At 42.1% G+C, this 27,326-nt stretch overlaps 1 protein-coding gene across 5 annotated transcripts in view; it reads right to left on the bottom strand.

Annotated features, from left to right (window-relative positions):
• The window catches only part of eif4g3a (eukaryotic translation initiation factor 4 gamma, 3a), a 57,489-nt gene extending 33,400 nt beyond the window's left edge, over nt 1-24,089 (bottom strand). Inside the window, exons 1-7 of one of the 5 annotated variants that reach the window (XM_019856646.1) lie at nt 23,269-24,089; nt 12,030-12,102; nt 9,389-9,556; nt 8,302-8,394; nt 6,937-6,969; nt 3,917-3,937; nt 622-801 (exon numbers count right to left, since the gene is read on the bottom strand). In XM_019856646.1, coding sequence (XP_019712205.1) covers nt 622-801; nt 3,917-3,937; nt 6,937-6,969; nt 8,302-8,394; nt 9,389-9,556; nt 12,030-12,102; nt 23,269-23,435 — 735 coding nt within the window. In that variant the 5' untranslated portion in view covers nt 23,436-24,089. The remainder of the gene's footprint in view (nt 1-621; nt 802-3,916; nt 3,938-6,936; nt 6,970-8,301; nt 8,395-9,388; nt 9,557-12,029; nt 12,103-23,268) is intronic. The other 4 variants (XM_019856670.1, XM_019856639.1, XM_019856653.1 and 1 more) reach the window with 4 other exon arrangements.
• Nucleotides 24,090-27,326: the final 3,237 nt, after the last annotated feature.

Here is a 27,326-nt window from a genome sequence, read left to right as displayed (position 1 = left end):
GCGACTAAAACAAAAATTACGAAGTAGACTGGACATAAACCACACACTTGAGGTGTCATTGTCTCCTATTACCCCGAGATGGGACTGTCTGATTGCAGAAAATCAAGCTCGGGGCTGTGGTGAGTCGTCATTTTCATGCACTTTGAATTTGCGTTGTATCGTATTTTGAAGGCATTAAACATTACCAGAGCGATAAGAGCGTTGCGACCAGATTAGACGCTCCTTGTGTTTATTATTATATTTCGAAAACACCACAGTTTTCATGCAGCTCATACCACATTATTTTGTTGTATTAATCCGCCACACCTTAAATGCCGGTCCCTGAAAATATTGTCTGACTTAAACCGGTCCGTGGGCCAAAAAAGGTTGGGGACCCCTGAGTTAAGGCTACATTCAAATCTTGCTAGCAGCCCGAATACTGCAAACTCAACCTTTAAGACACCCTCTGCAACATCGATCACAATAATGCACCAGATTTCAAAAGGCATAACGTGATTTTGAATACACACAGTCATACAAAGTCTAATTTTTAATGAAGATTAACCAAAAGCACATAAGGGATGGGGCAGGGGAGAAAAAAACAGGTTGTAGTACACGTTACACACAGTCACTCCGCCTCACCTGTGGGATGTAGTACTGTGCAGCCTGTGGCGATGGGAAAGGCATGGGCGCCATGGTCATCATGATTGCTTGATTAGTAGGGTAGACGGCCGCCGTGGGAGGCTGCGAGCCAGGCCGTATGGTGGGGGTGTTCGTGGGGATGGTGGGCCTCGCAGTCTGCATCTGAGTCCTCTGGAAAAACTGTCAGGCAAACAACAGAGAGAAAGAGAGCGAGAAAGATAAGGCGACAGGTATTTATACACATCAGAGGCATTGGTCTTGATTTGTAACATGAATTTCAACCATCCCATTGTATGCTGCTTATTAATTTGACATTCCCACGTGTCACATTTGTCAAATAGAGCTGTTTAAAAATAAGACGCAAAACAATGGGCGGGGGAGGTAGAATGACACTCAGAGCGCTAAACTCAAACATAACTTTCTCAGGTGCCAGATGACACTGTTCCACTCCGGTCTTGCAGGTGGTGGTAATGTGCATTTCAAAAAGGCTACCAACTGCCTCACGCGCTTCATCCACCATCCTCTGGATCACTGCCTCGCCTCACCTGAATGCAAGCGGACTACAATGATGAAAAAAATCCATTTCCTATTTATCTGGATCCGCGCCAAGATCTAACCATTTCTTTCCATATTTCCTGGAAATTAGGAAATGTAGTTTTTGCACCGACCTCTGTTAGCCAACTAACACACTAAAACCAAACAACAAACAGCGAAAAACCACCACGTGCTTTTAAGCTTGGCAGAAGTAAAGAAGCTGCAAGATTTCCACTGGATTCACTAATTATCACAAGAAACCCAACGACCTAAAAGGATAAACAGCCCCAAGCCATTAACAATACTTAACAATTGTTGTTTAAAGACACTACATTTACTGTTCCTATTGTGACATCACACAAAGCATGATGCTTTGTGAAACCGCCAAATAAGCGGCGCTGCAGTCTTGTTTATTGTCCTGCATCGATCTAACTCCTGGTAAAATGCCCATTACTAATTTGCCCTCGTTTCACTTGAACAATAAAACAACAACAACAACAAATATCTCATAAAAGCTACATGACCTGGAGCGCTTCCACTTCATTACTACCACCGCACAGTATTTACATTACATGCAGTTGTAAACCCTCTTCAAGTGGCCTTCTTGATTAGTTTACGGTTTATGAATGAGCTGGATTGATCGCTGCAAAAAGAAGCCGGCGAGGGCTGGCGGTGCAGGACTGCAATAAAGCAACTCTTCTCAGACTGAATTGATGATGATATGGATGATCATTTCTTGAGAAATAAATTCATCTGTGTGGAAGGCGCTTTAGAGCTTTCTCTTGAACCAGCAATTGGTTCTTTGCTTCTTTCCTTTTAATTGACAAAAATGATCAGGAAACTATGAAACTATGTTCTCCTGACATTACATAGTGTCGGCATTTTTTTCGGGGAGGGTGATTTTTTTTAGGGGAGCCCTAAAATATATACTTTTACACCAGGATACATGTGCATGGTAAACATTGTTGATTTTTTTTTTTGGGTGGGGGTCATGCTGACATGCACAAAATGTCAGTTCATTTGTCAGCATCAGCATAACAAACATTTCCAAATAATGTGCATTTACCTATTCCAAAACAAAACCAGATTATTGATTGCAATTATTGTGGGGAACCTGCAGGAATCAGTTGGCCACTGAGATCAGCGTGGAAATGTGAAAATAACTTTCCCGAGGTGTATTTCTTTAGCACCGATTTTGGGGGTGTTCTGGAACGTAATCCCGGCAATGGAGAGGGATTTACTGGACATTTGTAAGTTTCTCCAGTTTGGAAATCGTATCAAGGAAAATGTGGACACCTTGAAAAAGATTTTTTTTTTGAGGATTAAAAAACATTTCTAGGTAAAATGATTAGAATCAGTTGAGAAATGTTGAAGTCAATTTGCGGTCAATGCGTAAACTGTCTCGATAAATTTTGGAATTTTCTCGAGGAAAATGCGACTGCATTCACAGAGTTGGAATTTTTGAATCATCAAATAATTTTTATTTACAATGATTTTCATTAGCTGAGAAATGAAGAATTCACAAATAAATAAATAACATTGCATAAGTTTAGGAATTCATGCAAGAAAACTGGACTTCTTCAAAAAGTGGAAATTATTGAAATGGTCAACAGTTTTTCAAGAAAGATTTTCAACTGTTTAGACATGTTGAATTTGAGAAGGATTGGTAACATTTTTTTGGTCACTTGGTAATTCAGTGGGGCGGCCATGGCTCTCTTGGTCGGGCGGGTTGTCTAGTGGCCAAAGGGTTTGAATCCTGACTGACTGTCCACTGTCTAAATGTCCTTGGGCAAGACACTGAACCACAAGTTGGCTCCAGGTCAGTGTAAACAATAAACTGTTCTCAGTTGCCTTGCGTCATTAAACAAAGAATAAATCAAAAACATTTCCTCATGGAAAATGTGCACTTCAAAACAGGGATAGTAGAAATATTGGAAAATAGTAATGTTTGCAATCCTCAACATTTTGAAGTTTGAATGACTTGAATCAGTTGAGAAATTGGGTATTTGTCACGTTTCCCCATTACTTTGCATGCTTTTGTGATTTCTTTAATTGCATGAAAAATCTAAACAAATACAAGGCTGTCCTAAATGAGCTGAATATTTTGACAGTGGGAAAGTTTAGATGAGTTGAGGAAGGTGGAAGTAGAAAAACACTAACACTCACTCAATGTATCAATTTCAATGGCTTTTCTTGTAAACTGCTCAGTTAAAAATCTGGGAAGTTAACCAGCAAAAAGTTTAAAATAAATTCCCAGTGAGTGCATCCATGAACCAGGGACAGGTTCTCTATACACGGTGTTACTACTCAAGGGATAAAAATGCTCGTAAAACATGCATATGCGCCTTGTTAATGCCACATGCTATTTGTGCAAGTGTGCAAGCTGGTTGGGAGATGAGTCATACACAAAGACAAAACAGTAAATGATGAATGGACAAAAGTCGAAGCATTTCCTCTACAAGAGGGGCGGGGAACCTAAAGCCAGTGGGCAAAATACAGCTCACAAATGTTCATCATGACTAATAAAAAAACATGAGTTTGATGTTGGCATCAGGATTTGTTCCTAAATTGAGTGTGGCCCTCTGAATATTGGAGGACAAAGGTTCCCCACCCCTGCTCTCTACAAATAAAAAAAGACGACGCCAGAGGTCTGTCATATGAGTTATGAGGAAGGGACGGACGGGAGAGCCTGTTGTGATGACCCTCATCCACCTCATCGTCATCATCATGCCATGCAGGTCTGCCGGTGCAAATGTGTTACCTGGATGGGCCTGAAACCTCCCTTGAGAGCAGGAAAGAGACAAAAGCCAATTGCACTGGTGAGACTGCAGACACAGATGCACGCACGCACAGGAAGGACGCGATCATTTCTGTCGACCCGACGAGGACCACCCGGACGAAAATATCTGTAGTCTCACAATGGGCGTTGAGTGGGAGCTCGAGTGGAAAACGCTTACCGGGTTCAGTCGGGATTGATTGGCTGGTTGACAAGTGTGAGTATGTGTGTGTGTGTAATACGTATCTCTCTCTCTCTCTCTCTATGTGCACACAATATAAATACACACACACAGTATATGTGTGTGTGTGTGTGTGTGTGTCACAAAATAAACACACACACACACACACACACACACACACACACACACGCACACACACACACACACACACACACTAGGACAATCAAACAAGTCCATACCCATGTAGCACACAAAGACAGACAATTGCACACAGCACAAAAAGACATACAAACAAGAAAATCAAGCAAGTCGAGTCATTACCAAATTTCAAGCAAGTCGCAAGTCAGGTCATGAAATCGTGCTCAATCATAACACATGTTGGAGTGATATTTTGAACTGATCATACTAAAAAGTGCATTCTTTCTAAAATTTTAATTTTAACATTTACATTTCTAAAAATGAAATCAAAAACAACTCAGAAATTAATGTATGCAGTCGACAAATTATGTAGAAGAGTGCTCTTTTTTTCATACAGACTTTTATATGAGTGGCACACTGTTAATAAGGTGATAAAAATTGAAATATGCTGAATACGTGGTGAAAGATGGATAATCATCAAATTGAAAGCCGACATATGTTGTTTCTGTTGCCAATCGGTTACCCAAATTGAACAAGTGCGAGTAAATGGGTGACTGAAAGAAGCATTAACTTTGTGCGATTTGTAGGTTGTCAATCTATGAAGCCAATTTGATATGCATTAGTTTAGGGGTGTGCTGCCACATCAAATATGGCAAAGTGCTCTGTGTATTGACTACATGCCAGAAAATAACTGTTTTAAACACAGAACCGCCAAGAATTCTTTGACCAGCTGTTGGTGACCTAATTGTCGAGCTAACCTAGCTAGCTGAGTTTCACAGAGCTATCATGTGTCTGTCAGATCAATGGAAATGTAGTCTGTTGATGTTATCTTCTCTTCGAGTTCGACACCTTGCATGTTGCAATTGTCTTTTTCCCAGTTTCATCAAAATAATCAATCTTAGATACCTTGTGAAAACACACACACACACACACACACACACACGCACGCACAAACACGCACACCCACACACGAATCGTGACACTTGAAGCAGCGTAAATCCTGACAGTTACTTTTGGATGTAATACTCTGACTTTCAATCAAGGCAGCATTATGACACGTGATTATTTACAGGGGCTCTTTTTGTGAGCATGCACGCAAATGCATTCGCCCACAAAAAAAAAAAAAAAACAAGTATGCAAAAACTAAAAAGAATACGTCATCGACATAAAATAAACAGCATTCTTAACCAAGTGAATGAATTTGCTCATGGCTACACATGGAGTGTCTTACTCAGAGCACAATGGACATTTCTCCATTGGGATAAAAAGCCTGACTGTTTGGCTTCATCTGCTTTCCGACTCCACTTCCGTGGTGGCACAACAGAGCATAGCGCCAGTTAGTGACAGCCAGTGCATGCACTGTGTGTGTGTGTGTGTGTGTGTGTGTGTGTGTGTGTGTGTGTGTGTGTGTGTGTGTGTGTGTGTGTGTTGACACGAATGACACTAAACGCCCCACTCATTGACCCCACATGACTTGTCAGAAAAAAAAAATGTCAAATGCTACAGAAAGTGGTCGAAAATAGTTTTGCATCTGGAGTAGGCGGTGAGTGTGAAGGGCATGATGACTCAGCAAGCCACAAAGCAGGCCGTCAGTAATTTGACATGTAAGCATCCTCAAGGTGACAATAACACTGATTACACGGCCAGACATGACCTCATTAGTACGGCATTTTTTCTGAATCTGGTGACATTGGAACAAAAGGAGTCAAATCTCAGGATCACATACAGTACTGTAGCAGATATTAATGGATGCTTCGTACCCCCCGTAATAACATGTTCACGTGTCCTGGTCTTCTCTTGGATCCAGTATACACTGGCACCTTGAGATATGAGTTTGATTCGTTCCATGACCAAATATGTAACTCAAAACACTAGTAACTCAAATCCTATTTTTCTCGTGAATTTAATGTAAATGCCAATAATCGGTTTCACTTTTTTGTGTCGGGATGAGTGAGGTCTTTGGGTAACCTTTTTATGCAATATCACCTGTAGAAAACCTGCTTCAAAAAAAAAATGAGTAAAACAGTAAAACCTGATTATTTTTAAACATATCTCCTGGAACCTTTGGTTTTTTTAGCTAACAAGTTTTACTTAAAAATATCTACCAAAAACGTTGTATTGGATTAAATTACGAGTGCTTCAAGCAGACTTATCGAGTGACCATTATGTTTCAAATTATGTCACTTGCCCCCAATACTCGACTTAAATAGCACAAATGGAACTTTATTGGTGAGAAGAGGAGTGAAGGCCGTAGACTACAGTAAGGCCATGGACTTTGGTTTTCAAGTTTTTTTTCCCCCTGAATTTATTTGTTCTGGAGCATTTTAGAGGTGTTTGAAGCACTCCTTCCACGAAAAAAGGAATAAAGAGGGCAGCGACTTGTGACTTCGCTAATATTAATATCTCTTGAAATGGACATATACAGGTAAACAGTCCAAAAAAAAAAAATCATAGTACATTGGAAATGGGCACTTGGAATAGGTGTGTAAATCTAGCCTGATTGTAACAAGTTATGCTAAATTAATTCCATTAACTAATCACCAACTTACATTAATGCCTATGGAGATAGAAACCCTTTTGAAATTAGTATCTAAAAGTCAACTATCGTTCCACTGTATCATCAGTTCAACGGTACATTGCCAAGCTTTCAAATCAACATTTTGAGGAGGAACATCATAGTATGTACCTGATGGTGGGTTTGTCGTGGGCCTGTCGCAAACTGATTGGAGGGAGGTTTGAGGCAGTGGTGGCAAAGCAGGCAGAGGAAAGAGCACAAAAGAGACAGAGATGAGCAGTGTGGCAAACGGTAAATGGCGATCAAACTGCAGGAGTGCACGATGGAGCAACTTTGTCTTAATTAACTGACTAACCAGGGCTTGAACTCATTGAGAACATTACACCACATGGGGTGAGGGTCGGGGGTGCTCGATTTATGACAGAGATCCATTCCTACAGCGGCAACATAACCGGAATCTGCATTTCGGAATGCGCTGTAGTCCATCACTAACCTATGCTAACAGAGTCGCCATACTCAAAGTCATGCTGTAATGCCAGTATTACTATGAAAGATATTTCCATGCCAAAAATAAGGCAAGGCAGGGCAATTTTATTTATATAGCACATTTCTTACACAAGGCAACTCAAGGCACTTCACACAAGCAAAGATAACACCTACAAACATAAAAAAAAATACTTCAAGGCCATAAATAAAACAATCAAATGAAAAAATACGGAAAACACGGAAGGGAAATGCGTGTGAGCTCCTGTGCTCTGCATGAATGTATTATTTTCTGCTGTGCAAAACTAGTTCATGGTGCGCTGTTCATAACCTTGAAATGTTGTAAACCAACCTCTGTATCACAGTGTGTGTCACTTTCAACCAAAAGGTGCCTGATGAGGTTCTTCCACACCAGTCAGTGTGAAAGGCTGATCAAAGTCTAACAGACTGTGATGGCTCTGAGGTGTCAATTTGTGTGAAAGATGTTAGAGCAGGAGTGGGCTGTAATGTCTGTTTCCTTAATTTGAACTTTACTTTTCCCTAAAACTGCTTCAGTAAAATTATTTCTTGATTTGTCGATCCATTTATCTAATCAAATAACTGATTCATTGATATATTGCAAATAATTCCTTTGCTATAGTGTGCCTTTGTTAGGGGTCGTGAGTGAGCTGGAGTTTATTCCTGCTGAAAAGCAGGGTCCAATACAGGACAGCACAGGTCAATCACAGGACTTATGTGGACAAACAACCCTTCATACTCACATTTACACTGGTGGTCAATTTAGCAGTCAATGACCCTGATCGTGCATGTCTTTAAGTGTGGGCAAATGAATAATATCAAATTAAATTATAAATGTTTTTTTTTAATGGTGTACCTTCACATCACATTTTTACTTTTTCACCTAATCTACGAAATGACCTCAGCCTGTTTTAAAATCAAAATCAAAACGTGGCCCGAGAGCAAAAATGTTTCCCGATCACTGGGCTCTAAGAAGCCTAACTCTCACAGTTACCGGTGGTGTGGGAGACATAGGGGGGCTGGGGTGACACTCACCGGGCGACTCTGTGGCTGTGCATTCATTGGCTGTGTCTGAGGAGAATACACTAGAGGGGCGGAGCCAGCATTCTGCCCAGGGTTGTATGGAGACTGTCGAGAGTGGGTATAACAAGATGTAGAGGTCAGGTTGAAGTCAATTGAGGAGCACAGACTTCATCGGCCACAGTATTATGAACAACAGCACATCTTGCTATCAAGTCTGCCGGGTAGTATTTGCATGTTGCTGCAGCAAATGTTATAAAATTTGGGTTGACGTCTTGTACATCGTGGCACCATGAAGGTCTGCAAGTCTTGTGGCGCATTATTGCTCATCAGAGCCATGTGGAGGGCCAGTTTATCTCCTTTACTCTGAGCTACCATCACTATGGTTGTACCCATTTAAGAGTGTGCTGGCTGAGTGTGCTATTTTTAGCACACTAAGACCAGAGCTGCTCCCAGGGCGCACAGTGGGCGAACGACCTGCCAACACCAAAGATTTCTGTGATGCTCTCACGTATTTTCCCGGGAATACGTGGCACTAACTTTACTAAATTAGCCTCACATGCGACTGAACTGGTATTGTGTTGTCCATCACATTTAAATATGACCCCCCCCACCAAAAAAAAAAAAAAAAACAACAACATGCATTTAAACTAAGACAGTAACAGCATTTAAACCAAAAGCCGTATTTACTAACATAGAAAGTTGGTTGGTACGCAAGTGTCAAATCTGACGGGAATTCTGCATACAGTATACACTGAAGTTGTGTGCACAGTAAGAATATTTCTACACATATAGAGGTGAATGAGGCCCATTACAATGAAAGTGCTGTCTTCAAAATATACAGGGAATTTTGCATTCATTTATAAATGGCTAATTTACGTACCCGTTTTTTTTTTTAGCTTAGCATCCATTGGACATTTATGTTTTAGGAATAGATAAATGTAACTAGTTCTTATCATATTTTCATTTCAACTCATGCACATTTCATGCCAGTGCTAAGAACCAAACAAAAAGACGTCCTTTACACACAAGCAGACATTGCAGAAATCGCAAACATGAGTACGCACAGAGGATGAAGGCGGCAAATGTCACACAAACTCACCCCTCCGCCCGTCTCCCAGCCCTTAGGATAGCGATACGTGGTAGCTGTGGATATGGATACCTGAGAGAGCGCCGGGGAGTGGGCATGACCGGGCGGGGTGCCTGCCAAGCTTGGGTGTCCCTTAGTGATGTCGTGAGGGGTGAAAGGGGGACCAGCGTGCCTGGGGAGCTGGAGGATGGGAAAAACAGTGCGGTTAAGATACAACCAGTGATGCTAGTAATACACACGGAACACGCAAATGCTGGCAGGGGTGTGAGGTCTGACACTTCTCCCACCACGCTGTGTTGAAAGCGACTAGCTGTCTGACACTAGTGTTGAAGTCATCATTTGGAGGCTGGATTCGCACTGCTTGGGTCTTGGAGCACTGACCGGTGCGCTAAAATTCTGGGCTACTAGCTGACTTTGAAGGGACAGGAAGTGAGGTTTTGTTAACATAAAAAGATGACCTATTTTCTTTCTTAAAAATAAAATAAAATATATATATTTGTTTTTGACGACGTGAGACTGATAGGGTGCGCAATCTGTAGCTAACATAAAACATGGAATAAGTCGACCGCAATCAAATGGTTGGGCGCTCCTGCCCTAAGATCGATGCAAATTTCCCTTGGCCAGTTTGTGGTGTTTCGCATTATATGTCAGCATTATGCTAGTGGAAACATAAAACGAAATAATATCATTTGTTCAAACCTTCCGGGGTTTATATGTACATGCCTGAATCCTTTTTTTGTTTTATGTATTGGTATGTCTCACTGAGGGTAAGAAAACATACCGACTCATACTCATTTTATCTTGACAGTGAGAACAGACGGTAAGGAATACAGTACTCTTAAAACTGTTTTATTAGTTTTAAATGTATTTTAAGATTGTGGGGAGGATTAAAACAACAAAAAAAAAACCGATATGGTCTCTCTATATTGAATTGACAGCAAAAGCATCGACGCATGTGGTCTAAATATGAAAGAGCCGTGGCTATCATGAAATAAACTAACAATTGCCACCGGTAGCCAGTAGTGTAATGTGGCGTGCAGCCACAAATAAACCATTGGGCGATGGGGGTCCCAGGACAACTAAACACTATCTACAATGCAATGCAATAATAGTAGCACCTTCACAACAGCTACATTTAACATGAAATAACAGTACAACGTTTTCAATTTGTTTTGTTCTTTACTTCTGTGTTGTCACTGCTTGCTGTTGATGCTTGTAGGGTCATTTATGTGCAATGTGGTCATCTAATATTGGCATTAAATCAGAAATGGGCACTAAAATGTGCAATGTAAATCCAGCCTAATCATCTGATTACGGCATGTTGTGTGAAAGTGCACATTGGGTCATTCGAATTGACGGTGCGGCAGAAAAGGTGTCACTTGCAGCAGCTGACACCATTCTCACCATTCGGACACACCGCGGAATGAGAGCAGACACTGCAGTAAGGCAACAAGAAGCCCGCGCGTTTCAGCAAGACAACTCTTTCCTCTCAAAGGGGCCTTTTTCTTCTCGACAACGGCGACATTCAGCTCATCGGGAGCACTGCGCGTCGCACTGCTCCCGATGAGATGCAGGCACCAGGACCCGGGGTGCAGTGGCCATCGTTTGTGCATGTCTCTCCAGCTCTTTTGTGTGGCACACTTCCCTCACATGACCCACGATAAAGCAACTAATCTTGCTGATGTTGCCAGGGGAGGGGCCTGCTCTGCTTGGGCAACTGATTGGTGCGGAGGACATATGGAGTGATGGTGTGGGGGAGGGGAAGCTGTATAGGACATGTAACATGAGGGGACTGTTCGCTCTTCTCGCACAGAACAAAACGCTTCACGTTACGGGCACCGCTTTAATTGATGAATATTACAATGATTTTACAACATTCCCTGCAAACTGATCAGTAAGTTCTTAACCAAAAGCACATTTGGTTTGAAAAAGCGGGATAACTTGAATTTAATTGCTAGATGGGGGGGCAACCCACATCTGCTATTCCACAGTGCCATGTTAGACGCTCACATATACTTTTTTGAATCAGGCTTAAATTATTAACTCATTCACGACCAGCCAATTCTGGACCAAGTCTGAAAAGACGTTTACAAACGTCTTTGGGAGTGAATGAGTTAATATAGACTGCATACTGAAGTGGTATCTAACAAATACAAATTAAGAAACTCTCAGAAGGACACGCTGTAGGTCATGACTAACGCCAAGACGCTCACACCGGCCATCTCGACTGCTGATGTCATTGCTGGGCCACACCCCTTAAAAGGCGCACATCCAATATGCAGATGTAGTAGAGAAAGGAATTATGCCTTTCAAAATCCAGTCTATTTCTTTAGATTCTTTATTAGTGTGTTTCTTTAGGATTTGAAACTATACGGTGCCATTTTTCTGGTTGGAACGGATCAACGGCATTTCAATTCATTTCTTTGGGGGAAATTGTGAGTTACTGAAGCTTAGCTTGGTCACGGAATTAATTAAACTCATTAAGTCAAGGTACCACTGTGCTTGCACATGGTTAAGCACTCATGCTTTAATTTCAGTGTGAAATGTGTCAAGATACACAGCTGTGTGTGTGTGTGTGTGTGTGTGTGTGTGTGTGTGTGTGTGTGTGTGTGTGTGTGTGTGCGCGCGCGCGCATGCATGCGTGCGTACTCACGCTGTAGACGGCAGCAACTCCAGGCTGCGTGGAGAAGATTCTGTCATCCAGTGACTGCGGAACCCGAGCAATTCTGCAAAGGTGCATTATAAGGAAAACCACCACTCTGACACATTGTTCCGTTCATCTTTTCCAATTGCTTATTTCAAGAGAGCAAGAGAGGGAGAATTTCACAGATTAAGTTACATGAGGACATTTGGTACACAAAAAGGAAATTTTAAATAAGGGGAAAATGACAGAATTAATGTGTGAACAATGGTAAGGCATAGTTATTTCTAAAAGGGATTTTATTTCCCCAAGGTGTAACCCCCACCCCACACAACCTCGTCCAGCCAACACCAAACAAGCCCCACACTCTAAAAGAGTACACTATGTACATTTCACCATTCGGAGAGGGTTAAAGGGAAAATGTGAAATGGATTTGAGTAGGAAAAAGCAAGACGACTGCTCAGCCGACACGAGGAGAAGGGTAGACTATACATAAACAGAAATAGAGAATGTCCTGTTATGACTTGTTAAAATGTACTGAGGATCAGAATCGGCTTTCATGCAAGCCAAGCAGTAGCGTTTAGAATGGTGAAGCAGAGAGTCACTTCAAAGAAGACCAAAAGAGGGAGCGCTTCACAGTGACACATGACAGAGAAGCCCACGGTTAACCTGCTTGGCCACTTGTTTGTGTCACGCTCACAAACAGCTGGTCACATGGTTTAGGGGAAACCAAGCGTCTGGATGTCTCCCTTCTGGTCAAGAGTCACGCCTCCCCATTCTCACAAGCCAGCGTTCTGATGCCAGTCCTGGCCCCCTGCCAGGCCTGCTCATCATACCGACTATAGAAGGAGGAAACTGAATGTTACGAGTGTTTTAGGCAAAAAAAAAAAAAAATAACGAAAATTTTAAACTGTCTGAAGTGATCTCAGTGTTTTGTGTGCTTGGGCTTCTGGGCTAGTGTTACTGCTACGACTATTACTACTAGTCCTTAGCCCTGCCTTACCTATTGGCATTGGGATTTTGGCCTGTTTTACTGCTACTTCACCTCTCTCCTGTCCTGTTCGGACAGGAAGTGAGGCTATTGCCGTGGAGGATTTTGCAACGAACTACTGAGACAGGTCTCGAGCAAGGAGGCTGGTACATACAGCTAGGAAGCACAAAGCACTTCTGCGAGGTGAGAGGCACATTTTCTATGTTTGTTAAACTTTCTTGCATTTCCCCCTGACATTTCAAGACTTGATTCCACTTGGAGCAATGTGCATTGTCACCATAAACCTTTGAATAATGGAACCACACTTTTGACTCTTTCAATATCCCCACCGTGACTGTCACTCGGTAGGAGCACCAACATTGCGGTCAGTGGTGGTGTGCTAAAATGGAGACAATTGTGCATTAGCTACTTATTCCTAATATCCACTAAAAAGTCTTGCATTATGATAAAAACCTTAAATACATTGAGAACTAATTCGACCATTGACAGAACAGTTAAGGGTGGAGCTTATCAATAGCCCATCTTCAATAATTCAGCCCTTGGCCCAGTTAAGCACCGGGGCTTGTCATGGAAACTCGATTTAACCGCAGAAATATTTGAAAAACCTATACACCAATGAGACAGATGCCAATGACAATGCACCTGTACAACAATAGTTTTAGAGTTTAATGCTGGCAAAAAAATGATAAAGAATCAACCAATTGGGGCTGTGCAGCGACCACTTTGGTCAAAATACAAATAACACCACAACCAAAGAGTCTTAGGCTACCCTTACACTTGCAAGTTAATCCACTCTTCTTATGTACTCATTCACATGACAAAAACAAATGTGTCCGCGATATGACATGCACAAAACACAATGTTGAGTGACACAATGTTGAGTGACACGCTCATAAAAAAAACAAACAAATACACTAAAAAAAAAAAACAATGTCATGTGGCACAGTGTTTACGGAAGTAAATATAGTCTCACATTTAGAATCAAGTTGTGCAGAGCGCACATTTGACTCTTGATGATGTACTCCTGTTGAGGTCGGATGAGCTCGACTGCAACTTTCATGCTGCACATGCACCAGATACATAGCCGATTTATATCCACATATGAAAGAAATCGGGGCGCATTTGGCAAAACAAATTCAAATGAAAAAAAATCTGAATTGTACTGTTCACACTGCATGAGAAAAATCTGACATGTGGCATATCGGCAAAAAAATAATTGGAATTGAACTGCCGTGTGAACACAGATTTACAAATAAAATCTCTCCCCACATAACTGAGAAATCCCTTGTGATCTCCTCTCAATGACATAGGCTACCCGGAACTCTCAGAGATGAAGAATCAAGCGTGGAGGCACAGGAAGTGAGAGGACACATCCCAGCTGGTGCAAACACATTCCCTCCCCCTCCAGGTCCACTCCCCTCTTGCTGATTCTTTCCCAAACACACACACATTAAAGTGGCACTAACAAAGCTTTCACTGCATGCTGCAGCTGAGACCACTCTTTCACTGCAGCGCAAACAATAGTTGCTAGCTTAGTGGGTTCAAGACTCACAAACCAAAATCTGGGAACCAATTGTTATTGTGTGCTGCTAATCTGGTCTGTGGAATAAAATGTAAAAGAAAGTAATATTTTAAGCCTACACTGTTTCTATTTTATGATTAGCGAATTACATGTTCCTTATGAAGAATTCTGTCTATCCTTTATAAATTTATGGAGGCACTTTGGCCTTCACTGGGTGGCTGCGACCAACAGATGGCACAAAACAACTCAGGACCACCTTGTTTGCTGACTGACGAGCTGCGTTAAAAAAAAAAAAAAAAAAAAAAAGTGTGTGTCGAAAAAAAAAAAAAGTGTGTGTCTGTGTGTGTATATATATATACACACACACACACACACACACACACACACACACACACACACACACACACACACACACACACACACAGTCAAACCTCGGTTTTCGTCCATAATCCGTTCCAGAAGGCTGTTCGAAAACCGAAATTGTTCGAAAACCGAAACCACGCTCTTTTTAAAACAAAAATGTTTACTGAACACGTCTGCTCACAATAGAAAGCAACACAAGGAAGCGTCACTTCTTCATCTACCCGAGGAAGCGTCACTTCCTTGTGTAAGGAAGGCGAGAGGAGTCAAATGGTGCATTCAAGTGCGCTCAGTTTGTTCGAGAACCGAAACTTGTTCATCATCCGAGGCATAAAAAACTCTAAATTTTTGGTCGAAAACCGAATTGGCCGAGAACCGAGACGTTCGAAAACCGAGGTTTGACTATCTATAAAACTTGGTGGTGGTTTGGTGCAACCATTTGGTTTCGAACGCAGATATGGATAAAAGAATAAAAGATGAGGTTATGTTGTGCAGGCTGAAAGCCTACATTAACGTTCAGAACAGATGATTAGTGCTAGTTTACAATGCCTAAGGTACTTACCATAGGGAACTGAAATGTTTAGTAGTCATCAAAACGGTAGTTTCTTGAATGCAAGTTAATTTTTGTCCTGTTTGACAGATTTATGAGGGTGGGAGGCAGTTCACATCCAAACAGTAGCTTTGGGAGGCTACACAGATATCTTTCAAATAAGTTCAAGCAAAGAATCTAGGAAAAACTCACTCAAGTTCAATCGATGCAAGACTTGCAAAACTGCTGGCAAATAAGCGATTCATCCATCCATTATCCGAACTGCTTTTATCCAACAAGGGTCGCGGACGTGCAGCTGTCTTCGGGCAGTAGGCAGAGTACACCCAGAAGATGTTGCCAGCCAATTGGATAGACAGACATGTTAGAATGTAACTTGACCTGTCCCAATGTTTTTAATTTAGATAGCTTTTGATTTTGGCAAATACAACCTCCGAAAGCTGAAATTTCAACAAATGACTATTTTCAGTTTTTTACACTTTGTCTCTGCTGTGCGTTATAATTTGGAACAGTGCATTTTAACAAAAACTACATTTTTATTAAAAAAAAATAATCCATTCCAGAAGGCTGTTCGAAAACTGATTTGTTCGAAATCCGAAACTATTTTATTAGCCCATGATTAGGGGCTAATACACTACGCAAGGAAAAAAAAAAAAAAAAAACAGTCAAACATGTCTGCTCACAATGAACGTTACACGAGGAAGCATCACTTCCTCGTGTAAGGAAGCCGAGAGGAGTCGAATGGCCTATTCAGGTTTGCTTAGTTTGGTCGAAAATCGATTTTCGGTCATAATCTGAGGTGTAAAAATCTCAAATTTTCTGGTTGAAAACTAATTTGGTCGAGAACAGAGATGCTCGAAAACCGAGGTATGACTGTGTGTGTGTGTGTGTGTGTGTGTGTATATATATATATATATATTTTTTTTTTTTTAAATCTCAAATGGCCCGGATAGGATATGCAATACAATAGCATGAATACACAGGTGACACACCCACATGTGCCCAAACAACGCAAACTTAAAAAAATACCCGCAGTAAGCTGTAATTCTTAGCTATGCTAAGGCATATACCAGGGGTCGGGAACCTATGGCTCGCGAGCCATATATGGCTCTTTTGATGATTGCATCTGGCTCGCAGATAAAAAAAAAAAATATTCTCGTTTGTTTATTAATGCATCCATCGATCGATTTTTCACTGCTTATTTCCTGTTTGGGCTGCAGTTGGCTCCAGGAGCCATTTTGATTGGATGATACTGGCCAACCTTTCCGTTGCTGTGGAAACAGATATACGCCCCCTTTTGAATCAACCCGCTCGTCCATTAGCTCAAAGCTAATCCTTAGCGAATAAGATGGCGAAAAGAAAAAAAGATGACGAGTTTGGTAGACTTCAGGACGAATGGACCGAAGGATTCGCCTTTGTGGAGAGAACGGGTTCTGCGGTGTGTCTGATTTGCAACGTCAAAATACCATCGATGAAACGGTCGAATGCAGAGCGGCACTTTGACACGCCCCATGCTTCGTTCGCATCAAAACACTGTACTATATATATGGCTCTCACTGAAATACATTTCCAAATATTTTGCTTTTGTGGCTCTCTTAGTCAAAAAGGTTCCCGGCCCCTGGCATATACAATTACTATATTTTTTTTCAAGCAATGAATATTGACAGTCAGAACAATTAAATGCTTATCCACGAGACCTGTGTATCCTACAATACATTATTGAGTCTGCATCAAAACAGCATCTCCAAGATGGTCCAAAACTTCCAAAAACAGTGCCAACTTTATTGTGCAAGTATGCTCACACAGTTTGAAAGCACATGGGCACAGAGAACATCTTGTTCTCATTTGGAGCATTTCCGGCACAACAGCAAACAAAAACATAAAAAAACTATTACAAATCTGTCAGAATGGATGACTGTACTATATCATCTGCTTCAAATCAGCCTGTATGGGAAATGAAGAGTTTGTCAGGTGTCACCCTGCAGGAAGAAGGTAGCTCAAAACAGCATACAGAAAACCATTAGCAACAAATTTGTTTCTGTCTTAAAAAGCAATTGCAAGATTGAACCTCGCCAACATGACTCCTAGCCAGCACATGAAACACTAATGACACAACACGGACGTATTTCTGTTCTCCAATCAGCATGAAAAAAAACAAGTATGATACGAGGCGACCATCACAAACAATGGCGAGCATGCCTTCTGACATCAGGCAGGAAAATTGTCTTGAACCACGGGCACACCGTCTCTGGAATACGCTGTCCTACATGCTGGCTCATAACAGCTCAGCAGTTTATTTATAACTTACCATAGTGTGCACATGAACATGAGGACACTTTCACAGGCAGGCTACACAAATACACACTTGCAGTACAATGTTGTGTCAATGTGCACTTTTGATATACAACATATATATAACCATCCATCCATTTTCTGATCCGCTTATCCTCACAAGGGTCGCTGGGGCAGTAGGTGGGAGACACCCTGAACTGGTTGCCAGCCAATGACAGGGCACACAGAGACGAACAACCATCTGTGCTCACACTCACAAATACAGGAAGACCGGAGCCGGAATCGAAACCTGCACCTCTCGGGACAATTTACCGTGTTCCATTAATAACCTGCAAAGCATGATTCTTGAAAGTGAGAGGAACACACACATACCAACACCAACACCAACACCCAGACAGACAGACACACACGCACACACATACAGTATTTCTATCTATCTATCTATCTATCATCATCTAAGTGGCCTGGGAGAAAGTCGTCAGTTTCTCAGCTGGGCCTGCAGTGGAGTGAGGTGAGTTGGAATGAAATAAGGAGAGGGGGCTGTGGAAGCAGGAGGGGGTCTAAAGCAAGGCTGGGTAATCTGGGCCTTTGTTGGCAGATGGTGGGAAGCACCACCTTGGACTCTCGCAATGAATGCTAAGCAGCAACGCCGTTGTCAGAGCTTGCACGGCATCAGACACATGCGCTGAGCGTTCCTCTGGCAACCAGGAACAGCAACGTACTACACATGGACACATACCTACAGGCAGCACACCATTTTGTCGTTCCGCAAGAGTTAACAACCCAGCAAGTGGGAACTGATGATCCTTTGGGGAGTCATGTGCCAGACGCGATATAAAGTCTACATGGTGCCAGAGGTTAGGTGAAAGGGGACGTTTGGTTCAGGCTAGTGCGGAGACAGGCATTGCTGTTGCCATTTTATCAGTAGACCCAAACTACCCAGTAAAAACACATGTGCATTAACGCTATCTACATGAAGGGTGAGCGAGTACTCGGACTGAACGATTTTAGTATACAACTGAATCACAATTTGTCTGACAGATATTGCCATTTCAATGTGATTTTCTTCAAATCAAGCTTCAGTGCAATATTCACAATGTACAGTGACATTTATAAACATGACAGAAAATGATCATCATCAGTCATACCATCAGAACATTAAAAGCGATTGGGCTACTGATGCAAGACACTCAAGAGGTTGAGCGAGGAAGGCGGTCCGTTTTAAGCTTATCAAAATGATTCAATAAGGCAAGACCTACTGCACTATTTTCCTTCATGTAGAAATATGTAATTATGTGTTATTACTGTATTTTTAAAAATTCCTTTTTTTTCAACCAAAAATGTTTTATATTTTGTACTTATGTGCATAAATGTATTTATCTAAATATTTTTTTCCCATATTTTTGCTCAAGACTTAACAATTCAAACAGAGACTGAAGGCTTCGCGATATGGCCTGAAATCCGTATCATGGTATGAATTGAATCTTGTGGTCTTAACAGTAATGCTGAGTGTCGGTGTAAAAATATAATGGGAATATTTCTGATTGGGTTATTCAAATATGAAACGGCAATCATTTCTTTATTTCATGTTCTCTCTTGCTCACTGTTGCATGCTCAGTGACTCCTTATTCGCCTCCTCGGTTAAAGTGGTACTCATTAGTGGGGTAGTTTATTTGTCACCACGTAGGACAGGATTTGCACCACACAGTTTGTTGCTGTTGCTGAGCGCGAATACCGAGTGTTCTCAAGCAGCCGTGAAAGCAAAGACTTCTAAGTGTATGAGTGACAGCGTGACGTAGACGCAACACTTTTTTTTTTTTTTTGTTAACTAGTTTGGAGCTGGTGAGTGTGAGCTGTGCATAGTAGCATGCTGCCGATTGATGAGCGTGTGGGGATAAGAGCCTTTTAAAAACATAAAGCGTTGATGATCTCAAAATCCCATTGCCCGATGATTGGAACTTCGGTCCCAAAATGAAAAATTGTTCAGCCCTCGTTTCAGACCAATACCGGCCTTATTTCAATGAATCAGGCACTCGCGACGTCAAACAATACCAGTCATCAATAACAAGGTAACTGTTTATGGCCGTTTTACTATCAGGAACTAAATGGCATGCATGGCTGACAGAACGCCCGTTTACAAGGTTTTGTATTAATTCTTAGAGTGCATTATTAGCGTGATGCTACCAACGCTACATTAATTTGCTGACTCCTCGGCTATCTGAGAGGTGGGCGTCCACGATAAGAAGATCAAGGAGGAGGGCGACCACGACACAGGCTCCCTGGAGCTCTTTAGCTGCCTGACCGGTGGCAGCCACGGAGCTACTTGGCTGCGTGAGCGGCGGCGGTAGCAGAGCTACTCAGCCGCCTCGATGGCAGGGAGCCACGACACAGGGCTCCACGTCTGGCCAGTAAGAAGTCGATCTGGTCCTGCTACCTTCGTATCAGTTTGAACATTAAATATCTTGTCTTTGTCATGTATTCAATTCAATATAGGTTGAACATGATTTGCAAATCATTGAATTCTGTTTTTATTTGTTTAACACAACATCTCAACTTAATTGGAATTGGGTTTGGTTTGTGGGGTCTTCGGTTTCCGACAGTGGCATTCCTACTGAGGTGATGCAACCCAAAGCTGTAAGTCACATTGCACCAAAGACTATCACTGACTTACATTTAAGCAGTTGTAAAGTCAATAAAAGTAAATATTTGGATAACAAACACTTCTGGGCCATAAATACAGTGGACCCCCGCTATTAGTTGGGAATTAAGCTCGGGCCAGCCCACGAAATGTGAAAATTTGGGGGTAATCAACGCCCATTAGGAATATTGAAAAAGGGAAAGGGAAACAAACAGGAAAAAAAAAAGTCATTAAAAAACCTGAATTAAGGTCTAATTAGTATTTTGTATAAAAAATGGGAGTTGACCCCCAAAAACAAAGTAATATTAAAATACATTGAAAAAACAAATCTTAAATACCTGAATCTGAGGGTGCTGAACCGCAAATTATTTGTGTAAGCCAGAGATGATAGTTTTCATACGTGTTGTCACATATGTCATTATTTACAAGCAATATGGGTGTCTGTGTATCTTGCTTGTTTCATGTAGTCACAGATGAATTACTGAAAATGAATATGTAAATCATCAAAAAAAATCTGACAAAATGTCATTAATTCTGAACTGGACATTTAGACCAGCAGTGAAGATCAGCCAACAACCTTCTTTGGGTTACTGACTGACTAGGCAGAGATGGCACTGGCTATGATCTCGCACTTGACACCTTGTTGGAACTGTAACTGGAGATGACATAAGTTGAGTGACTCACTCCACTCTAAAGTAGGCTAGCCTGTCCTCTGTGTGAACACCTTGCAACGACACCGGTGAGGGAAAATAGGCCAGCGGTGGCATGTAGTAATGACATTTGGCATTGCACCATGCTCTGGATGTGAATGCTTGACAGACAGCGAAGCCATTTAGTAAGACAACCATTTAAAGGCTCCGCGACATGTTATGACGTCTTCTGATGGTTTGGTTATACTTAATACAGTGGTTCTTCAACTTAAATGTATCTGCAATAATGTATGTTTTATTATTTTAAAAACATGCATATCTAACTTAACTGAATTAAACCAAGTTTTCCTTCCGAACTTAGCTTTGGGTAATTTAAAAGCTCAGATATCGGTAGTATTACTTCAAAATCAGGACTTTTCAGGAGACTCCAAAAACGACATTTGTTCAGCAGTTAATATTGCCATTTTCAAGACTTAAGATTTGTCAAAATTGGTAAAAAGAGTATGGACTTGTGAAAAATATTAAATTTACCAAATTGTGCCAAAGGAGTTTCCGGCCGAACACCAGCGATATGATTGCTATGCGTCACATAAATTTGACATCCCTGCATGAATTTCTAATGCTATTGCACTTTTTGTAGAGTTATGCAAAAGGATCTCCGTGAAATATTTGTGGCTTGGAAGCATGTATCTCGAGTTAAGCATGTGTTGAAATCGCTGTTTTTGCTAAATATATTTTGGGAAAGCTTTGGCACAATTCAGCATCAGTGACTCCTTGATTGCCTTCCACAGACCCCTTTCTTGTTCTGTGAAAAACAACATCAAAAGAACAAACAAAACTCACGAGAAGTTGTTTTGGGAGAAAATAGTGACTAAATGGAGTGACCACATTGCTAAGGTGGCAACACTGGTCCAACCACGTTGTTGTGATAAGCATTGCACTTCAGCGTGTGAACATCAAGCATTTTTTTAGCGCTTTTTCTGCATTCAGATCATGAGTGAACTGGTCCCTAACCCACCAACCTTTAGACTAGACTAGAGACATGGGGGACACCCTGGGCTGGTGGCGAACCAATCCCATGCACATAGACAAAGAACCATTCAAAATGTGAAAACGACAGAAAATATTATCACGGACCAGCATTGCATTAGTTGGGTTATTTTTAACAACAGCAACTGTTATATCGGCAGGAGATGGAAGTTACTTTGATTTTCTTTTCTACTGCCAACAAGTAGGACGATTTGGGGGAGTTTAGGCTAAATTTTTCTTTTTCTAACCATGCTCATTTGAGTTTGCAGTGAAGAAACTCACGAGCATTGCACCTAATGTGTTTAGCTTTAAAGAGATGTAGCGTAAAATGTAAATACTTGACAGAAAATACGATTGTATGATCAAAACACTACTACCACTGGCTCAACTTGAGCTAGGAAAAGCCATGCTAGATCCAAAGCACTAGAGAACGCTTGATTTAAGGCAGGGTTGTCCAAACTTAGTCCTCGGGGGCCGCTTATCCTTTTTTATTTTAGATGTCTCGCTTCTCTAACACACCTAATTCAAATGATCAGAATCAATATCAGGCTTCTGAAGCGCTTGCTGATGAGTTAATCAATTGAATCGGGGTGTTTGAGGAGGGAAACATCTAAAACAGGCAAGATAGTGGCCCTCGAAGACAGGAGATGGACATCGCTGATTTAAGTGCTCGTCGAGCTGAGAAGTGACAGGCCTGTCAGGGTGCAACCCCTTTCATCTCGCTCAACAACGAGAGGGTGTATTACAATCACCCCCCTGCCGAAAACCGGGCCTTATTTTGGGGGCTAACATTAGCACACTTCTCGAACGATGAGGTGAGCCACCGAAGATGAGCGAACAAAGCCGGCCGGGTGCCGGTAACCGGTGTCAAGAGCCACGAAAGCCTGGCTCTAACAAACAATGTCAGCCCGCCTTGACACTTAAGCAAGAGTTATAATAACCATTACTGATAAATAGTTTAACTTTGACTTTGGGTGTGGCGTTGTGATGGGGGCTACCGTCTCCCCCAAAACAAACTAATCCAGGTTCATGGCGTTCGAAAACCGGCAAGCGTTAGCACATTTAGCATCCTAGCTAATTCTCCCCCTCCCCTCCCACAACCACCATCACAATCCAGCCTCCGCTATCATTAAGAAAAGTCGAATATCTGACGCATACTCAAAGGGGAGAAAAGGTGTTAGTGAACCACAAATAAGTGTTACCGTGCGGGTCAAAAGGATACTGAGTTGGCGGCACGGCTCCAGGCTGGGGGACTGTTGGGGCTCCTGGCGGCAGCGACACGGAGGTCAGGGTAGCCCGCAGTTGGCTCGACGGAGAGGGTCCGCTTCCAGGTCCACTCACGGCGACGGCGGCTGCGGGTTTGGGGACTACTTTCGGTGGTAAACTCATCGTAAAAAAATAAATAAAGAGAAAGAGCTAACACATTAAAAACAAAACAGCGCTCCAAATAGAGAAAATACCGTCGTTTTAGCTCGCATACATGGAGTCAAAGCAGGCCCCAAGCCCCCGAGAGAAGCGGGATAACGAAGCCCAAATAGCAACACGGATCTTTCCTTTTTTTCATGGAAAGTCGCTGCCGGGATCAGTGGTGCTCTTCATGGGGACGGTGGGGAGCTTTCCCTAACCCGTCCAGAGCCTCTGCGGATCCCCGGCCCCCCCACCGGTTTCGCTTCGTTTCCACGAGAGGGGGGGAGAAAAAAAAAGATAAACCACACGGTCTTCAACCTCCCGCGTGGGAAGCTTTAGTTGTGCTGCTCGTCAAGTGTGTTTTCTGTCATTTTTTGCCCGCACATATACGTGAGAGTCGGCCAACATGGCGCAGCTGCCTGCCGCTTCTCCAGCCGTCCGAGTAGGACAGATGATTCGGCAAGTTTCGACCAATTACGGAATCACTCGGCTCAACAACCGAGCGACGACCCGCTTCCGCGGTCACACTGCAGCACACATTACGCACGTTTGCGGGGGCATTTTCTCAAATAAAAACACGTTTCCAAACCATTTCCACATGAAAGGCTATGACGAACACTCACAAATGTGCAATAACACACGCTACGTGGAATGGCTTGAACCAGATATACAGATAGTTTGCGTGGAACAGTTTCAATTTCTATCTACAGTATTTACAGTGAAAAAGGTCTTGAACGTTCAACGGTATTTTCCGGGACCTGTGTGCTAGTAGCACCCTCTATCGTCTGAAGCTGCCCTCTGCATCTTCTTTCTCAGTTAAAACTTTTTTTTTTCGTTTCACATTTTCAAAAAAAGTAAAAAAAGAAGACAGCCTCCAGCACGCCCGCGACCCTTGTGAGGATAAGCTGATTAGAAAATGGATGGATGGCAGCAAAAACCTTCCGCATAGTAAGAATAGTCAATTATAAGTTGTTAAAGTGTGTAATGGTAGGTTTTTGGCTGGTGTCTTCACATTTGTTCATATGAAATATTCCCCTTATTATTAAAATGATCATTACGAAATCTAGGTCTTCATGAACATGCTTTAACAAAAAAAAAAAAAAAGAAGATGCACACTCAAACTTTATTTGTTACGTTTGAGTGTGCGGGGAGATGCAGAAGAGATGTTAAACTCAACTCTCAACTCAACTGTATTTATAGAGCACTTTAAAATAACCTCGCTGTATAAGAAGTGCTGTACATGGAGTAAATATCATATATACAACAATAAAATAATAATAACGAAGACAGTAGAAAGCACAAAACAGAAAAACGAAGATCAAGTCTGAGTCATGCTGAGTCAAATGCCAAAGAACACAAATGAGTTTTGAGACGAGTTTTTAAGATGGGCAGCGAGGAGGCTTGTCGAATGTTCAGTGGGAGCTCATTCAAGAGTTTTTAAAACTGTTTATAGGTGGTGGTCTGTCTGTCAAATTTGTCATTTGCGCCGCCGACTTCTGCTTGCAAGTATTAATTTGGGCGAACATATTCCCATGGATTGTCGAAAATAACCTTCAGGTAAACAGTTGGGAGGTTTGACGCCAGTTAACACGTCACTTTATACCGACAGGTGAGGAAATGATTCATTGGCATTTTGGGCCCACGCTCATGACCTTCAATAACCTCAACACAAGCGCGCGTTTCATGCCGTCTCATGTGAGTTTTGGGAGCTGAAAGTGACGCTTGAGAATAAATCATAATGTTTTTGCATTTGTTCGAAGGGCCGGGCCTGCTTAATTTGGATGCATAATTGGGAAAGGGAGTGGTCAAAATCCTTACGCAAACCATTTGACAAACGGTGGCGTTATTTTTCATCCTCTCGGTAGCGGAAGGAGAAAAACGAGCCAGTTCGCGGTCGATTAGCGTCTCCGCGCACTCCTTCGAAAGCCGCCGGTACTTGTCATTTAGGTGTGTAGTTCACCTCCACTGCGATGTTGGCGCTCTACTAGTACGTAATCCTTTTCGTTTGTTACACAGGAAGTAGTTCAGGAAGCCCACAGGAAGTAGCCCGGCGGGTGGGATGATTTTCCGTGTAGTTTCGTCAAATGTCGATCAAACGTCCAAACTGCTTTTTGCCCCAGCATGTACCAACAACGCCCGTTTGTACGCCGTAATGGAAAATAACTCCGGGGTTTGGATTTGGTTGTCTACGACGATGTTAACGTGATAAGTTGAAAGCAAAATGCTTTTCGGCCAACCACGTGAATCACGTGACGACCGAGCGTTCTTTTCATTGAATCCAGGCAAATCAACACAATAGTCCGATAACGAACCATGGTGCTTTTGTAATATTTCTGGGAAAAACCCTCGTCGAGTTATTTGCTCGTCTCAGAAACACGGAGATGCCATTAAAAGAGCGATACGTTCCTTGGTGCTTTTCTATTGGACCGCCACGGGCCACGTGACTTGCTGTAATCAACAATTGCTCGGTATTTGTTTCCTTTATTATGCTGGAAAACGACACAGCCGTCCTCATTTCCAGTTCGGTTGCTTGTGTAGTTGTTTGGTGTGTAAATGTTTTTCGTTGTGGTTGCTCGGCGTTTGTCACCGCCACTGTAGCTCGCACCGTCGGAAATCAAGTGGCCTCCTGTGTGAGCTGTCAAGTTATCGCTTCTCGGCCTTTTGGCTAAGATCAAGTGTAGTATCTGTTCTTATCAGTTTAATATCTGATACGTCCCCTATCCGGGGACCATATATTAAATTGATTTTTGGAACTGGGAGATGGAATAGGGGCTTGCTCCGTCCACTCCACGCATCGACCTGGTATTGCAGTATCTCCAGGAACGGTGCACCCCTCTATCGGTGAAATACAATCCACTGTTTGCCTCGGCGCCTCTCTCCAAGCTGTTGATTTCGATCAATAACTGAGGTATTGAAAAAGGTTTCTACGCTCACAACCATGTTGCTATGGTTCGCGGTAGACTCAAATAGTCAGATCAGCAAGCATTTGCAGGTTTCACCAGAGATTAGCGGCCCTTACACTTTTACACGATTTAAAAAAATACCATTATTGTTCTCCGGTCAAAGTGTGACTTGGGTCATGTTTTCGAAGAAGTTCTTTTTCCAGTGGTACAAAGCGGATGAATGAGAGCAGGCCTTTTGCTTGTGATCAAGGATTTGCATAAAGGTAGGCGTCATGATCAGTGAATAACTCTGGCTGTTGTTTACGAAAACATTCGATTCCAAATATTACGCGTATACATGGATACGATCGTGTCCAAAGGCATTCAAAATACGACTGCGTGGATGGATAGATTTGCAACTAACAATGCTGCAGAAGGCCTCCCGATATATTGTGCGGAGTGGCCTCCGACGCAACAGAACTACCTCACCAATGTCACGTTTCGGTTTGTGACCAACAGGTGGCACTGTGGGGCTTTTCCCCCTGTAGCTGCACACCTGTTGGTAATTTGGTAATTGGAGCTATAAAAGGACTCCCAGCCCGACCACTCACTGGCGGGTCATTGTTGCTTTGTGCTACTGTCATGTTTGTTTGCTGTCATGTTTGTTTGTCAGGTTTTGGTCAGTGTTATGTTTTATCTTAAGTCATGGTTTTTGTTTGTTACTTTGGACTTTGTTTTGGATTTAGTTTTCTTTGTTTTAAATACACTTCTTCGAATACACCCTGCTCCTCCCTCCTGCCTGCTTTTTGGGGTCCACCACCATCACGCAAACGTGACACTTAGAAGCAATCATGTTCCTATCTTTGGAATAAATTTGGTTTTTGTCTATAAAATAAGCATTGAATAATCAAAAAAATAAACAAATTTAAATTTATGCGACAGAATTAACCTTAACACACAGTGCTATAAGAAAAACCTATCAAGTAACTTT

The sequence above is a fragment of the Hippocampus comes genome, unplaced genomic scaffold, assembly GCF_001891065.2.
Source record: "Hippocampus comes isolate QL1 unplaced genomic scaffold, H_comes_QL1_v1.1 scaffold17, whole genome shotgun sequence".
In the NCBI taxonomy this organism is placed as follows: Eukaryota; Metazoa; Chordata; class Actinopteri; order Syngnathiformes; family Syngnathidae; genus Hippocampus; species Hippocampus comes.
This window is presented reverse-complemented; position numbering and strand designations above follow the sequence as displayed.